The sequence below is a fragment of the Perissodus microlepis genome, chromosome 7 (assembly GCF_051167445.1).
Source record: "Perissodus microlepis isolate ML-2025 ecotype Zambia chromosome 7, ASM5116744v1, whole genome shotgun sequence".
NCBI classification, from domain to species: Eukaryota; Metazoa; Chordata; class Actinopteri; order Cichliformes; family Cichlidae; genus Perissodus; species Perissodus microlepis.
This window is the reverse complement of record NC_140467.1, coordinates 51,949,718-51,965,527: the sequence shown is the minus strand read 5'-3', so window position 1 is coordinate 51,965,527 and position 15,810 is coordinate 51,949,718. Positions and strand designations below refer to the sequence as shown.

General features: G+C 40.8%; 1 protein-coding gene across 2 annotated transcripts in view; it reads right to left on the bottom strand.

Annotated features, from left to right (window-relative positions):
* Nucleotides 1-15,810, bottom strand: part of ap3b1a (adaptor related protein complex 3 subunit beta 1a) — a 57,449-nt gene that overhangs the window by 24,111 nt on the left and 17,528 nt on the right. For both annotated transcript variants that reach the window (XM_084935824.1, XM_084935823.1), the window contains exons 7-22: nt 15,185-15,367; nt 14,110-14,259; nt 12,518-12,615; nt 12,354-12,408; nt 12,200-12,271; nt 11,964-12,026; nt 11,733-11,865; nt 11,518-11,627; nt 11,230-11,406; nt 10,185-10,371; nt 9,375-9,505; nt 8,027-8,174; nt 6,831-7,005; nt 4,506-4,644; nt 2,993-3,041; nt 1,165-1,268 (exon numbers count right to left, since the gene is read on the bottom strand). In XM_084935824.1, the coding sequence (XP_084791950.1) occupies nt 1,165-1,268; nt 2,993-3,041; nt 4,506-4,644; nt 6,831-7,005; nt 8,027-8,174; nt 9,375-9,505; nt 10,185-10,371; nt 11,230-11,406; nt 11,518-11,627; nt 11,733-11,865; nt 11,964-12,026; nt 12,200-12,271; nt 12,354-12,408; nt 12,518-12,615; nt 14,110-14,259; nt 15,185-15,367 (1,974 nt within the window). The remainder of the gene's footprint in view (nt 1-1,164; nt 1,269-2,992; nt 3,042-4,505; nt 4,645-6,830; nt 7,006-8,026; nt 8,175-9,374; nt 9,506-10,184; nt 10,372-11,229; nt 11,407-11,517; nt 11,628-11,732; nt 11,866-11,963; nt 12,027-12,199; nt 12,272-12,353; nt 12,409-12,517; nt 12,616-14,109; nt 14,260-15,184; nt 15,368-15,810) is intronic.

Sequence of the window (15,810 nt, the reverse complement as noted above, 5' to 3'; positions counted from 1 at the left end):
CACTAAAGCACACTGAGCAGTTTTGATGTCACTTTTGGTGAGGGTGACAAAAGTGAGCAAAAGGCAATTGTTAGTTAGTAGAAGAGCTTCTAGTAATGGATTATAGTGGCAAAGAAGTAATGGGGGAAAACACCTAGACTAAAAATTTTAGGTAATTCAGCTTCAGCTTTTTTTTGAAGTAGTAAATTACCCTTTGCATGTACAAAGAAGCTATAAAAAACCCCAAAAACAAGTGGAACTAGACACTGAAGTAATAAAATATAACAACAACTAAGCGGTTTAAGGAATTCATTCACTGAAGAAAAAAATTAATAAAAAAAAAAAAAACATTAATAGATTATCTGTTATTTAGTTCACCAACTAATATCTTTGGGAAAAGCAAGCTATGCCATGCTTACAAGGTTGAAATCAATAAATAGCTTTGTATTAGAACGATAATCATTACTTACAGCCCACAAACAACAAAACTACTCAATTAGATTCTAACCTTCTGATGTGACATTGTCAAAGAACAGAGTTTCCATACAGCTGTGACACAAAATAAGACACAGCAACGGCACAAAGAATAGTCTGGACATTTCCCTCCCAGGAGGGAGACAAGATACAAAATACACGGACATGCAGAGTCGCTCATATACTGAGGAGAGAAAGGAGCCGTCACACTGGGAAAGGTCAACCATCAGATATACACAACATGAGGACACAAGGGACACAACATCTGACAGAGAGAGATGGAAGGTGACACAGGAGGAGGAGAGAAATAAGGTAGAGAGAGAGAGAGAGAGAGAGAGAGAGAGAGAGAGAGAGAGAAACCAAGGGGATGGACTCAGAGACGAGAGAGAAATAGAGATCAAGGGTGTGGAAGTGCAAAAGACAGTGACGGTGAGAAAGACAGACTATAAGAGATACAGGAAACAGCGAGAGCTGTTGGACCATCCTGACTGGCTATAAATATAACAAGGCAGAAAAGGTCAATAGTTGACGTCTGGAGCAGAAATGTTCCACAAGGGAGTGAGGCTCATTTCACCATCTCATATGCTGCTCTGCTGTACTGTCAGTGTCAGACAGAAAGGAACGACTGACTCTCAACGCACATTGATGGAGGAAATGTCAGCCTGTGTGCATCTAATACACGCATGCACACACACACACACACACACTAACCTGCACAGTGGAGGAGATGTTGGAGAGAGAAAGGCCTTCGAGGTCGGACAGCAGACTTTGAGAGAGCACAGAAGGCTTTGGTGCGTTGGTGGGTGCAGGAGAAACTAAAGAACGCAAAGAAAACAACAACAACGTAAAGATTATTAAAGCTACTACAGCGATGTCGCACACAAAGTTACTTTTTAAAATATAATTACAATATTAATAATAATAATACTTTATGACAAAAGAAAGCAACTGAAGGCTGTTTAACTTTTACTCCAGTGTTATTATTAAGTCACGTCACAACATGTCAGAACAAACTGACGTATAAAAATATTTCAGCATTGAACGTGAGCAGTCATACTGATATAAATGTCAACAGGGTCATGGGATCTTGTGTCAAAAAGTAATTTAGGAAAACCTGATTCAAACCCCAAAACATGAAGATTATCTGGATGCAGAGTTAGACACACAATCTGCAGGTTACAAGCCGGTTTTAAACTAAAGGCATTCATTTTTGCATTTGAAAGGCCATTGTTGGAGTTCGACGGGATTTAACATAAACTACTCCTCACACTGTGATTCTCCTGTTCCACACAAGCTGAACGGCACTTTTTAATATCACATAAAAACTGTGGTGTTTTACTTTGCATTGATTTTGGAAGCTGGAACTGTAAACACTCTGAATGTTTTTTGCCACTGAAGAAATGAACAAGAAGTTTAGAGCTCTTTTCCATCATCATCCTACAAATCCCTGTAAGCATTCGTCTTTTATGCCTCCCTTGAGTTCCACAGATACTGAGTTATGTCCAAGACAGAAGTTAATGACATTTTTGCTTTCTATATTTGATAGCTTGCATCAGTCACAGATAAACGTGCAGCAAATGTGTGCACGGACTTGTGAGATGAGTTTCAGCAAAGGTTTTCTACAGGATGATTACCTACAAATTGTAAGCCGATACATGAACTGACATCTATGTGGTAAAATACAGTCCCACACCATAGAGAGTATAAAAGATGGACCACATTTTGAAACCTCAATACTTTGTTAGCTTTTGGAGCCAGAGATGATCTCATTTGGAGGAGAAGCGATTTATCAAATAACTCCAGGAAAATTGGTTAGCAAGCTGTCTCCATAAACTGTGCAGATGCATCAGACATATACACATATCAGCTAATTAGTGCAAAGTAATAGACCAATAAAACACTCGAATTTCATTCAACAGACCTGAAGCTAAAACTTCTTGGGCGGTCTTTACCTCACAGCAAGATACAATATTAGCAAGACAATCCATTAAGATGCTTCAAAGGCGCAAAACAGAGGGCTGCAGGTCAGTGACTCAGTAGGTGAGATGATAGCGACCAGCTGCAGCTGCCTGTGTCAGGACATCTGGACATAATCCTCCAGATGGACGAGTTATACATAAATTCACCTCACTCAGAGCTGTTATGAGGTGGGAAACTATCTATACAGTTAAAAAGGCTTTTCCATGCTGCAAAGTTGGGAGTGTGTGGAGACTGAACTAAACTGCAGGTTTCCGCCTCTTGGTCCACACGTTGTAAATATTTAAACTCTACTACAAATTCTAACGTGATGTCGGGAATGCCTACACTACAGTTCTCCAATGAACTGGACTTTATTTTTAGCCAAGCGATTAATGCAAGTCCAATATTTTCTCTACCTCTAACTGGTACAATTCAGTTCTCCTCACCAGGACTTGATCATCTATGTCTGCTTGCTACTTTGGGCGGTGGGGAAATAGAATACACATCAGAGGTTTTTTTGTGAAGCCTGCTGCTCTTGTTAATGTGAGTTTATGCAAGCGGAAACTGTAGGAAAACTCACAGTCATCTAGATCCAGTAAAGAGACTTCCTTCTTGGAGTTCACTGCCACCTAAAAAGAAAGCACAACAACATGATGGTTTCAATTTCAATTTCACCAACAGTGTCTCTGAGCACATTCATCCCACGTTCACGGGTAACATGTCTGGAATTTTCAGTGACCGGTCACATGTCATTTTGAGACACAACTGCTACTCACCACCCTCTGCAACTGAGTCAGGCTTGCACGGTGTTGACAATAAAACAGTGCTTAAACGTAAGAGGGCTTTTATCGCTCCTTCTCCATACCCTACTAACCAACCTGGCACCACTCACATCGCATAAAGAGCCATAAAATTCCACTCTGCATAGCCCAAGCTGAGCAGATAGGGAGGGGGGAAAAAAACCAATGTGATGTGAGTGAAAACAAACCATAAAGTTAGAGGCCGTATCTTATCAGATTTTTTCTGATTGACGCTCAGTGGTGGTAATAGAGACGGAAACCTTGTTACTAAAGGGTGTTGTGATAGAGCAAGACAGACAGAGAGAGAGGTGTAGAAAGAAAGGTAGAGATGCATAATTCATAAGCCATGCCCAAATGACAAAGTGTATGAAATGAGAATTTCATAGCGCAGAAAAGCAAACGGAGGGCGAGAAATAATGTGATGAGCAAAACAGATAAGAAAAAGATTGTAAGGGCTGAAAGGGGCCAAATGAAAGGCTGGAAGCGAAAAAACAAAAGGTGGTATAGTGGAGCCAAATCATATCCCAAGGTATAAATCCTAATTTAGAAGCTCTTGTGCACCTACAGAACAAAAACTCGCTGCGAGAACTGCACATTAATATTTAGAAGGCTAAGCAGAGCAGGGCCATTATCCTAATATCATACTCTATACTGATTTAGACATTATGCATTGTAAATATAGTACAATATCATACATTATAATGTGACAAAGGTGTGTTTTCCTGTATTGTTTTATACCATTATCTTCTCTTTAGCACTGCATAATGCATCTTTCTCCCCTTAAATTTCATTTATAACGTGTATTTTTAATAGTCTAAGAAGTTCTACAAAGACACTGATTCAAGGCCATTATTGCAAACGTGTGCAACTACAGCGACCATTAAGTTGAAGTTCAATTCATTCAATTTAGAGATATTGCAATGACACAGAGAGATCCCCAGTAATCCTATAATCACGTAATAAAAAGCTGAGGCAAAACAGTGGTGCGTGCCAGTGGATGCGACATGACTTTTGGCATGCGCTACTGTCCAACAGAAGATAAGCGGTGTGGGCAGAATCAGCCTCAACCTTGTACAATAAAGCAGTAGTTGAGGGTCATCTGATCCAGCCTGAAACGACAGATCAACTAACTGCAAACAACCCACGACCCCACCATCTTTGGAAAAAGCAAATGCATTTTATTTTTGGTGGAACTGCACTGATGCTGTTGGCAGCCTCTGTTCTCAAAGTTAGAAACTCTCACTCGCAGTTAAATCCAAATACGCCCACTTTATCCATGCATTATATCGTCACCTTGGGCTTGGCCTTTTCTTCAGTCTTCTTCTTGGGTGCGGGCGAGTCCGACTCAGAGTCCGACTCAGAGTCCGAGGAGCTTTCAGAGGATGAGCTGCTAGCTTGGCCAACAGGTCCATTGCCATTTTCATCAGAGTCACTGAAGAAGAAAAAAAAACCAAAATGAGCTTAGTAGTCAGAGAACACACATTAAAAAAAAAACAACACTCTCCATTATTTCTTAAAAGTAAAAAATTTATTTATTCCATAATATAAAACAGTCTGGAAACCAACAAATAAAACAAACTTGGTGCTATTGTTTTCCTATTTTGCATCCAACTTGAAAGCTTCAGCCCCGATTAGAACAACAAAGATCAATCTGTTTTTGTTTGTGAAGTTAATTCAATGTTGCATTTACTCAAAAAGATTTTTTCCATCTTTCTCCTCTCTCTTTCAGTCTTGCTGTCCCTCTTCAATTTGTCCCGATAATGAGTGTTTACTCCGCCTGCCTGGGATTTTCAGCCGTTAAATTAATGAGGGGAATTGTGACGGTAACTGGCTTTTTAACTTGGGCGATGATGAAAAGCCAGTATTAATTTGGCCTACAGATTTCATTTGCTGCGAACAGGAAAAAGTGATATAAATCACTGTGGGCCTGATTAGGCCCTGCCTGAAATGACTGGGCCATAATGAGGGCATTATGCTGTGTTTGTTGTGGAAGCACTGGGGTGAGCTGCTCTAATTACCATGTGTATGTGTGTGTGCGCGTGTTTGTGTGTGTTTGAGCACTGGGGTGAGTTGCTCTAATTATACTCTCTAATGGAGAGAACAGGGTCAGCCGCCGGCCTGTCACACAGTGAAATCAGGTACATTCGGTGTGAGTTTGTGTGTCCATGAGCAAATGAAGTAGAGTGCATAAGAAACTAAATTTGCTAGTGTGTAAGAGAGTGTACGTGAGCATACTCAGTAGTAATGACTCAAATCTCATTCACTGGTAACACCGGGCTGTTAAATGACCAATCAAAAGTCATTATCCATTAGCCATGTAAATGTGGGTTACGCTACTGGAGGAAAATTCTCATTGATTAGCTTGTTAATGGAACTCGCGCTAACAATATTCCAGCAGTGCTGCCATCATGTGTGTGTGTGTGAGAGAGAGAGAGATGGTGCATATAGAGTGTAACAGGTGTGTATGATGTTTTTTTTCCCTCCATGTGAATCTCCCAGAAGACTTTAACTAGAAACATAAACGATCAGGCAAAGGATTCTGACCACTGACAGGTGACATGAGTAACACTGATCACCTCTTCATCATAGCACCTGCTAATGGGTGGGACACATTAGGGAGTAGGTGGACATTTTGTTATCAAACTTGATGTGTTAGAAGCAGAAAATAATTGGCAAGCATAAAGATTTCAGAGTTTGACAAGAGCCAAATTGTGATGGCTGGACGACTGGATCAGAGCTTCTCCAAAACTGCAGCTCTCGTCAGGTGTTCCTGGTCTGCAGTGGTCAGTATCTATGAAAACTGATCCAAGGAACAGTGCTAAAAAAAAAAACACAAACTACAGTCATGGGTGGCCAAGGTCGCTGGCCCGTGTTGTCCGATCCAACAGACGAGGAGCTACTGCAGCTCAAACTGCAGAAAAAGTTCATGCTGGTTTTGACAGAAAGATGTCAAAATACACCGTGCAGTACAGTTGGTTGTGTATGGGGCTGCGTAGCTACAGGCCATTATAATGTTTGTTTTTTTCCTTCTAAGAGATCCACTGGATTTAGTTTCCATGCCCCTCGCATATCTTAGAAGTAGATGAGACAAAGACTCTGGCACAAAGACCATGGCTTCGAGCTGGACAACTGCTAGGCTTTACTCCGGCATCCATAAACATGCCAGTTTGAATACAGCTATACCTTTTTTTAAGTTGAGATTTTACAACATTTTCTGATCGTCACATTTTGTTTTGAATGTCCTTTTTTAAATGTGATTGAGCAAATTTTGCATCCTCTATCCACACTATAGGTGCTAATGTAAATCCTGACATATCAAGTCTGAGGGGTTTAGTGGAGGAAAGCTACAACTGAGCATTAAGAACTGTAACTGTGAGTGGGCTGTGATGAATAATATAAACTGCTGAATCTTTCAACAGATGGAGTTTGCTCGGATGCAGCAGAATCATGGGCACATTTGTTGCTGACTACGTGTTTCTGGCAAACACACACCTGCTTAATTAGCAAAGCCAGAAAGAGAAGAAGAGAAAGACGCAAGTAACATCTGGACACGCCGCCTTTGCAGGGAAGAAAAATTATGCTTTCAGACTGTGACAGACAGCAGGGATTTCAGTGTACCTGTCACCAGCGGGCTTGCTTTTCTTCTGCGGTGCTTTCTTGGTCTTTTTCTTCTTTTTTTGATCTGATTCAGACTCACTGGAGCTCTTTTCAGATCCACTGGAGCTTTTTCCAGAATCACTGGAAGTCTTCTCTGAATCCTCACTGCTTTCCTCCTCGCTCTCACTGCCCGATTCTGTACAGACACATGGACACTGTACATATTAAACCCAAAACAACTTTATTCTTTGCTGAGATTTCCTTTCATATTACTTATGGTCTTAATTTCTTCAGCAACAGCCACTAAATGTACTGACATTCAATTAGCACCTTATAGTATGCATTTATAGCCTGTATATCAAATACAAACGATTTTTGTCATTTTATTTATCAATTACCAGCCTCACTGTTTGCTGCTGACTCTGATCTGTGCTGCAGCTACTACTTATCAAAGATGGTATGAAACATGGAGACCGCTACAGTGACACTGCCTGCAGATTTCTGAAGGCCCCTCTTTAAGTTTTAGTTGGTTGTTTTGCAACTGCACGGGATGAATGAGGGACGGATCTAAAACTTCACTGGCTAACAGCTTGTCAATCATCATGACTCTGAAATGACTGTTGCTCAACACTAATATATTCCAAACCAAAAGCACAACAACATCAAATGTTGTTCAGCTCAAATTTGTAAATTCTCAAAATGATCAGTTAACCAGACCTGGATAAACATCAGAAAAATAGACGGAAGGATAAAAATAGACACATTTCTAAAATCAAACAATTTTGAAAAAACATCAAAATGAAAAATACATTAACAAATCTGTATAGTTTAATGTTATTATGCTTAGTAAAATGGTGTGTGTTCTGTTTTGCTTGTGTCTACAACACTGCTGATCCTGCATCTCAGATTTGATTTGATAAATGGTAAAAAAAATAAATAAATAAAATAAAAAATGGATGGATGGATGGATCCAGAACCATACACACAGAAAGTTTTAATGCAGTGAAAATGTTGCTGTGCTTTACACCTCCAGCTTCTAAACAAGATACCAAACTTTGATATGCTTTGCCCTGTGCAGGATAGTCAGAGCATGGCCTCAAATAATGAGTGTGTCACTAAATCAACCAGTCATGCTAATGTTGGTTATGCTAATAACCAACAACATTAACTTAGCCTCATAAAAGGAGAAACTTTAAATCGGACAGACAGAAACAAACCTTCGCTGCTGCGGCTGCTGCTGTCTTCACTTCCACTGCCGCTGCTGTCGGATCCTTCCTCCTCTTTCTCGTCTTCATCATCTGAGTAGAACTTGTCATCAGATTTAGGCTGTTTGGTCTTCCCAACTATTGGTGCCGACTCTCTCAGCTAAATGGACACAGCAGAGGGAAGATGGACCGGTTAAACTACAGAATCCAAGCCTTGCAATTTAAGGATGAGTTAGAATCTATAAAAATCTGATTCCTAACACGTAACAGAGGCATGTTCACATTTTGCACGTTGTGTGGCTGCTGGTCACTCCACACAGTCTTCCTAAATGTACTCAATTACGCAAAACCAGCAGTGGCTTTTTCAATTAAAGGAGTTTTTAGCAGTATGTCGTCACCACCAAATCCCCAAATATGTTTCTGCTAAAGCTCAGACTTAAGTTTGTTGACACCACCGCTTTATTGCTGCTTATTGTTTTATCAGGAGACACACAAAGTAACAGTGATAAACCTGAGAGAAAATGCTAAAGCAATAATGTCCCTCACAAAATAAAAAACTAAACACAAGAATAATTCTATAAAGGTTGTAAATGATCATGCTTAAAATATAAATAAATCTTTTCTACGTTTTCTTTTCTATATTTTCTGTGTTGCTCAGTCATTAGTTGACTGATAAAATGTGAGAAAAATGAGAAAAATGCACCACTTCATAAATCCTCACAGAATAATCTAAGGTGCTGCACAAAGGCCAAGTATGCAGCAAATGAGAATTACTTTGAAGTGTAATTTGAAAACAAGAATAAAGATTTGCAGCTGGAAATTAGCAAAACTTGTCACCTTTAAAAACAGTCAGTTTGGAGTTCCCCTCCAGTCAGCCAAGTAATAGTTGGAGGTAAAACCAATGATCTTCTCATTTTTTCCTGACAAATGCTTCATAATGTTAACAGAGAGCCTATAACTTCTAGAATCAGGACTGAGATGTGGTGCATTCTCTTTCCTCCCCTAAGGGCATGAGTTTCCTCACATTTGAGCTAGTTTTGAATGTCTGATTTGGCTCACGTTTTTCTTTACACATCTTGAATACTGCAAATATGATGAGGAGTGTGTAAAAGGCAAAAAAGCAACACGAAACTCCAAGTTTTTCACATCTGAACTTGTCATGTAACATATACACACACTCAGTGTGTTGTGTTTTTGCAGAAAATTTGTATTCAAAAAACCCACTGTGAAAAACACAACAACAAAAAAATCACCGCATTAAATATAAGTGAGTCCAAAAAAACATTTTCGATGTGTAAAATAGTCTCCTGAATTTTACACATCTGGTGTGTAAAGACCTTTAGGAAGGTGGATTTCTTACTGTTTCAACAATCTCCACGTTTCTCACAGACTGGTCGGGAGCAACAGCAGGCCAGTCTGGGAGCTCCTGGTACCCAGTGGCTTTAAGGTTAAGACTGTGGGAGAGAGTGCCCAGCTGGTAACGGTCTCGATCTGAAAGTATCAAGAAGAAAAATTATGGGAAAAAAATAAAAAAGTTTTTAAAAAAAAGTTTAATAAGTGGTGGAGAAATGGGACGGGGCAGCAATGACCTCACTGTGTTTAAATGAAGGAAACAGCTTATAGTGGCATCTTCTCCACCAAGCACCGTCACCTCTCTGTCTATGATAACACGTGATCACACTCCCTGCTCTGCCTTCCCAAAGGGCAGCACAAGAAGACAATCAGTGCGTGTGCTCTGGGAGGTGTGATTTGCCAACCACAAAAAAGGACTACTTCTGAATATTAAGAATGACAGAGGCCATTAACACATTCATAAACATCCAGTAAGTGCAAACTGAGCTGGAATTTTAATGTTGTAGAAGGCAGCTTTTCTCTGGTGTCAAGCGGGGGGAGAGAAAGAAAAGACAGCTAAATGAGAAAGCCGGAAAAAAGGTTAGCATGAGCTCAATAATTTACCCATCTCATTAGTGTGAGGTAAAGGTTTCTGACCTAACTGCCCTTCAGAAAGACACACACACAGCAGAATAATAAAACCTCAGCCTGAATCAACTTTGCATACTGCAGGAAATAGAGCCACTAGGTTTGAAATAGATGAGCAGCTAATATGTATTCAGTGATGCGGGAGAGGAATGAAATTTAATCTGAAAATGGAAAAGGTATTTAAAAGTACCTTTGAAGGCAGACTCAAGCACTGGAGCCGGTTTGGGGGCCAGTAAGATGCGTCGAGCGTACTTGCTGAGCGCACCGCTCTTCTCGTTGGGCACTATCAGCTGCCGTATGAATCGTGTTCGGTCTCTGATGTCGTAGTTCTGGTCGTATTTGCCGAGGTTCAGGATGTACTGGGTCAGCAGCTTGGTCTGGGGACAAAAGTGTGGGTGTTTCAATGCTTTATGTACTTAACCAGTAGGTCCCCCTGAAATTAGAAACTTGAAGGGAGACCAACCCAAGACAGACCATTAGGTTGTGAATATTTGAAAAAGTACACAAAAGCACAACAAAAAATGTCAAGGAAACAATTCAAGTATTTAAGAGGAAGATGAAACCAGTTAAAAAATAAATAAATAAAATAATTAAAAAAAATATCATTAGAGGTGCTGTTTTGGACAGAGCTGTGGAAGCATAAAGCAGACACGTTTCCATAACATCCACTAACACTTTAGAAATCAATGAACCCTTTCAGTGATGCCTGCAAACCTGGTGTACAACCAGGTGAACTGAGCCAGGAGCAAATGTGAGTGTCGCTCATCAACAGGCATCTCCTTTTCCACAAGGCTAGGATCCTTACTTCAAAACCCCCGTCTCACCCAAGCACAGGGAGACCGAGCACTTGCACCAACATAAATGATTTAGGTAGACATAAAAACAAAATCTGCTCCTGTCGTGACAGCAGCATTATCGCCCCAATCTTTTACTGAATTGTCATTACAAGGAGCAAGAGGTGTGATAATGTGCTTTGAGAAGGCAGCGTCTGGGCTCATAAAATCAGCTCAGACACCAATTTTACCTCATCTGACTCAATGGGTCTGCAGACACCAAGTGGCTCTAGAAGATGCATTACATTAAAACTGCTTCACAGCTCTGTATTTGAAATGGGTATTTAGCAATGAGTTGCAACTATTCGCACATAAAGCTCTGTAAACGGTTACACACACACACACACACACACACACACACACACAGAGCCTTGATTTTTCTCTGCATGTCTTATTTTGCACCTGCTTAGAGTTGGTCAGGTACAGCTTTGCAGCTAGATTGACAGTCTGCAGCTTGACGATGTCCTCCTCTGCTGTGAACGTCTTTGCCATCTTGCGCAGTACATCGGGCGCAATCTTTGGCACCTTCTCGCAGTACTCTCCCATCAGCCACAGGATGCTGGCTCGGGCCATGGGAACCTGCAGTTGAGGGTGACATATCAGAGGCAAAGAGCAGCACCTGTCACAGTGTTATTTCAGACACAATGCTCCAGTGATAACTTTCACGAGCAGCACAATCATGAACCGTACAGTGACGTTATCGAAGAGCTTGGCCATGTGTTTGATGATGTCACCGTGCTGAGTGGGTTGAGTCTGAAGCAGCTTCTTGATGACCACGATGCTCTCGGCCACCACGGTCTCTGGAGAACCGAAACAAGTCTTCACAAAACTGGACAGAGCCAACATCTCTAATGACGAGCTCAAAGTGCAAATATGGACTCAGGTATTCAGTGGGGCCTTTTTACCGTCTCTATTAGAAAGCAGCAACACCAGACCGTTGAGGCATGTGTCCGTCACCTCAGAGATGTTGGTGGCACACCTGCCGATGGCCTGGATGGTAGCTGCTGCGAACGCCTTGTCCTGACTCTTCACGTAGGTCTTGGGAAAAAAAAAAAAAGAACGATCAGATGTACTCAGTGTAATACCCCAATTGGAAAGTAGGTAACACATCTTATCACACAAAGAAAACAACAAACCTGGAATTCTCTCAGAATTGTGGAGATGTTAGCTTCATTAGCTAGATTGGTCAGGATCTCCAACTGGAAAAATCATAAACAGAAAGGTGACTGCTGTTAGGTTCACGAAAAGGTCAAAGAGGCTCAAAAGCCAATATGGCAGTATTTAAATGTGTCAAGCTTTACACATAATACTAAGCTCAGTATTCTTATTTGAGCTTATATGTACATAATGCAGAAAATAAAACAGGGGCTACCTTTAGTGTTTTGATATGCGTGGCATCTGTCGATCTCACATAGAAACTCTTAATGAAGGGCTCAAACATCCCCTGTTTGAAGAGAACTCGTGTTACTACACAGGCTGCATCAACCCAACACACTCTCATCCCTCTGCTATCCATGAGCACTCACCTTTCTCTGTATAGACATCGTGGCGATGTTCTGAAGCACAATGTACTGCACTTCTCTGCACACAACAGCAAGAAGACAGACATGGACATAGACACTAGCAGCAAACACGCAAATGCTGTATAAATATACACACATATATATGTATTATTATTTATTTTTTTTACCTGTGGCTTCTCAGGAGTCGAACCAGTGACTTGGTGACAATACTGACTTCATGTTTAGGAGCCAGATGCCAGTAAAGCTGAGCAACAGCCATCACTACCTAAAAATATCAACCCAAGTAGATTATCTTACAGCATCTTATTAAAACAAACTTGTTACTTTCTGTCTGCTCACACTAAAATCGTCTTCCTTCACATGCATTTGCTCAGGCTCTACACCGGCACTCTCAAAGAGACTCTAAAAGTCATTTTTCAGAAGCGCTTTAAATAGCAGGAGGACGTGTGTCCGTCGTTGCAGGCACAATGAGAGGCTTCGGGCGTCTATGAAGATTGAGGATGTCACCGTGTTGTCGTGAGTAAAGACACAGCATGTCACATTTTAATCAACACTTTCATTTGGGAGCATTTTTCCTTCCCGCTGCTACATAGCGACAGAGACCTTGAGGCTCCTGGATGATGGAGACCCGCACTCACTCTGGTTTTTATCGCTTTTATTCAGGCTTGTGTGGCGCATTAAGACAGGTATTCTCGTGTCTTTGTGTGTGTGGCGTGTCCTTTGTATGTAGTACTTTGAGTGAATGTGTTATTGCACATAAATGTGTCCTTCCAGGGTTACAACAGCATTAGCTGATGTGTTCAGTAGGCAACAGACACAAAGAGACGCTGTGTTTCCTACTATTTCCATCAACTTTGGATGTGTGTTTATTCGACTAAAAACAGTCTTATTAGTCTATGCATGTTTGCATACCATTAAAAAAAAGTGCCATAATAATATGTGAATGTAGCCTGTAACTTGTTTATGAGGGGACTGCTTCTACAGATGGTGTTACAGTTTGTTAGCCTGACGTCTGAATCAAACAGGTCTAGAGGTCTGTCTGTGACAGGCAACCTCTGGTCTCTCACTTCCCAACTGATCAGGGATGATTGTTGCTGAATGTTGCCCACTGTCTCCAGATGAAAAACACTGCATGATCATTTTGGCTGCTAGAAGGCTGCTGCAGTTACCTATAATTCCTACACACTGCAAACACTCGCTATATTCTCTCCAAGCTATACTGAAACTTGAAACGAAGAATGTTCTCCTTCAAAGTAAAAGTAAAGTAAAGTAAGTAAATTAAAATATGTGCTGTGGCAATATTTTAACAACTACAGCAATCACAAAGAGGTTTTTGGTGCAGTACTGTATACCTCTTTGCCACCAATTTCATGCTTCCAGCAACCTTCAGCATCCACCCATCAAATGGTTGCAGAATATACTCTTTTCCCCAATGACCAGCTGTTACCGACTGTTCTCCAGGCCTGCATGAATAAAACTTTCGCAACTCATTTCATAGAGACTTGGCATATAACTATAGACCAGTGACACTGTTTTAACAAAAACTAAAACAGTAAATTTACCTCCTATCTTTCTGCAGATACCGCCCGACTGCACCAGTCTGTATCTCTGCATCTCACACTGATGCTAATCAATCAGCGATACAGATTCTTATTGATGGAGCATGAGTTACCATGGCAATGTGAACCACCTTAGTAACCATGAAAATCCAGGGTTAAACCTGAACTTGTGTCTACATGTCAGCGTTTGAGTGACTCACAGCGGTGTTCCTGCTCTGCAGTAGAGGTTTGGTGTTCCTGAGCAGCAGCCTGTGATCTGGATCCATGATGTAAGGCTTTGCTTCTGTCTGGTCTTTTTTCTCCTCAGAGTCAGAGTCATAGAAGGCTTTATTCTCATCAAACTCAGCACCCTGAAACACAAGCATAGTACATCAAACTAATGCACAAAACTATTTTAATAAAAATAACCCTCTAACAAAATTAAAATTAATGATTTTTATTCGATTCTTGTGAACTAAAAATGCCCAGCCCTCAAGCTGAAGGAACACTGCCTTTTAAGTCTTGTTGGAGTGCTAAGTTGTCAGCTAAGGGTGCCAGGCTTGGTTGTGAGATGCATCTATAAACTGTACATGTCCTCAGATATGTCCAATTAATTCATAAGTATCATATAATTAAAATGTAGACTGTCATAAAAAAAGGAAGCACAAACATGTGGACTGTACTATTTGTCAGATAACTCCATTAAACCGTGTGTTTTAATGCTCTAAATGTATGCTTTTTAACCTGGATGTTTATAGAGACTGACTCTCTTTTGGAGCTGGTGTTAAGTGGCTATTCCAGGAACTGCCATTTTTGGCACGAACCACTTTGACAGATGTGCTGACACAGGCAGCTGTGGCCAACTGTCTGCTAGGCCTCACTTCCTCTAATTTAAGTCACTGAACTGGTGATCTCGAGTGCATTTAAGCTCATGGTTCACTTTGGAGAATGCTTAAAAGGCAATAGCTATCAAGTAATGTGGTTTGGTGTGAAGTACAAGGAGAGTTATTAGTCTGTTTGATAGCACTAAATAGCCTGTGCCCGTGTGATGCACCCATGCAGTTTATAGATGCAGTGTGCTAACCAAGCTTCTTAGCATAATCCAACCCTGTTGTCTTAATATGGTAACTTCTGTCTCCAAAAACATAACAGCAGTCAACTGTTTCACAAATGTGCAGTCCAAAAAAATCAACAGGTGGCATCACACTGGCTTTGCACATCTTTTACATACAGTCTATGTAACTGATACTTTACAAATGTGAATCACTATTGCTTTTAGGTCCATGAAACCCTTACCTCTGTCCAGGGACTGGTGAACTGTGTCCTGGCATAGCGGGTCAGCATAGAGATGATGACCACCTGGCCCCACTCCTCCACATCCACCAGCAGATTACACAGTTTTCTGTAGTTCTTGTGGATCAGATCGATGCGATCTGGGCACACCTCCTCAAAGGCCATGACCACACTCCCAGCCACCAGCTACAGAAAGGATCAAAATTAAAACAAAGAACAGAGAGAAGCAAACTCATGAGGAAAATGTTTTTTTTTCCCCATTTATTTCACTCCACTGTTAACATGCGAGTTAATGAGGGTTGTATAGATTAGTTAAGCAAATTGTTTTGTTAAGCAAATTGGCCAAGCTGCAATATACACAAACTCTAGAGAAATAAAACACTGGTTAACAGACGTGACCCTGGTTGCAAAGTATTATAATTGCACTTTCAAAAAAGCAATGGCAATTTACAGCTTTGATTAAAATACACAGTTCATCCTGTAAGCAGTTAGTTGATAATTGAAAGTAAATTGTTTGCACTTAAAAACATAAGTTTTCTACTGCTTTGTGTTTGAGAGAAGCCCATCAGTCAGAGTGTTTTTCTCAAGCATAAGTGTTCAGTTCATGTGGAAAGCAAGCCAAGGAGGAA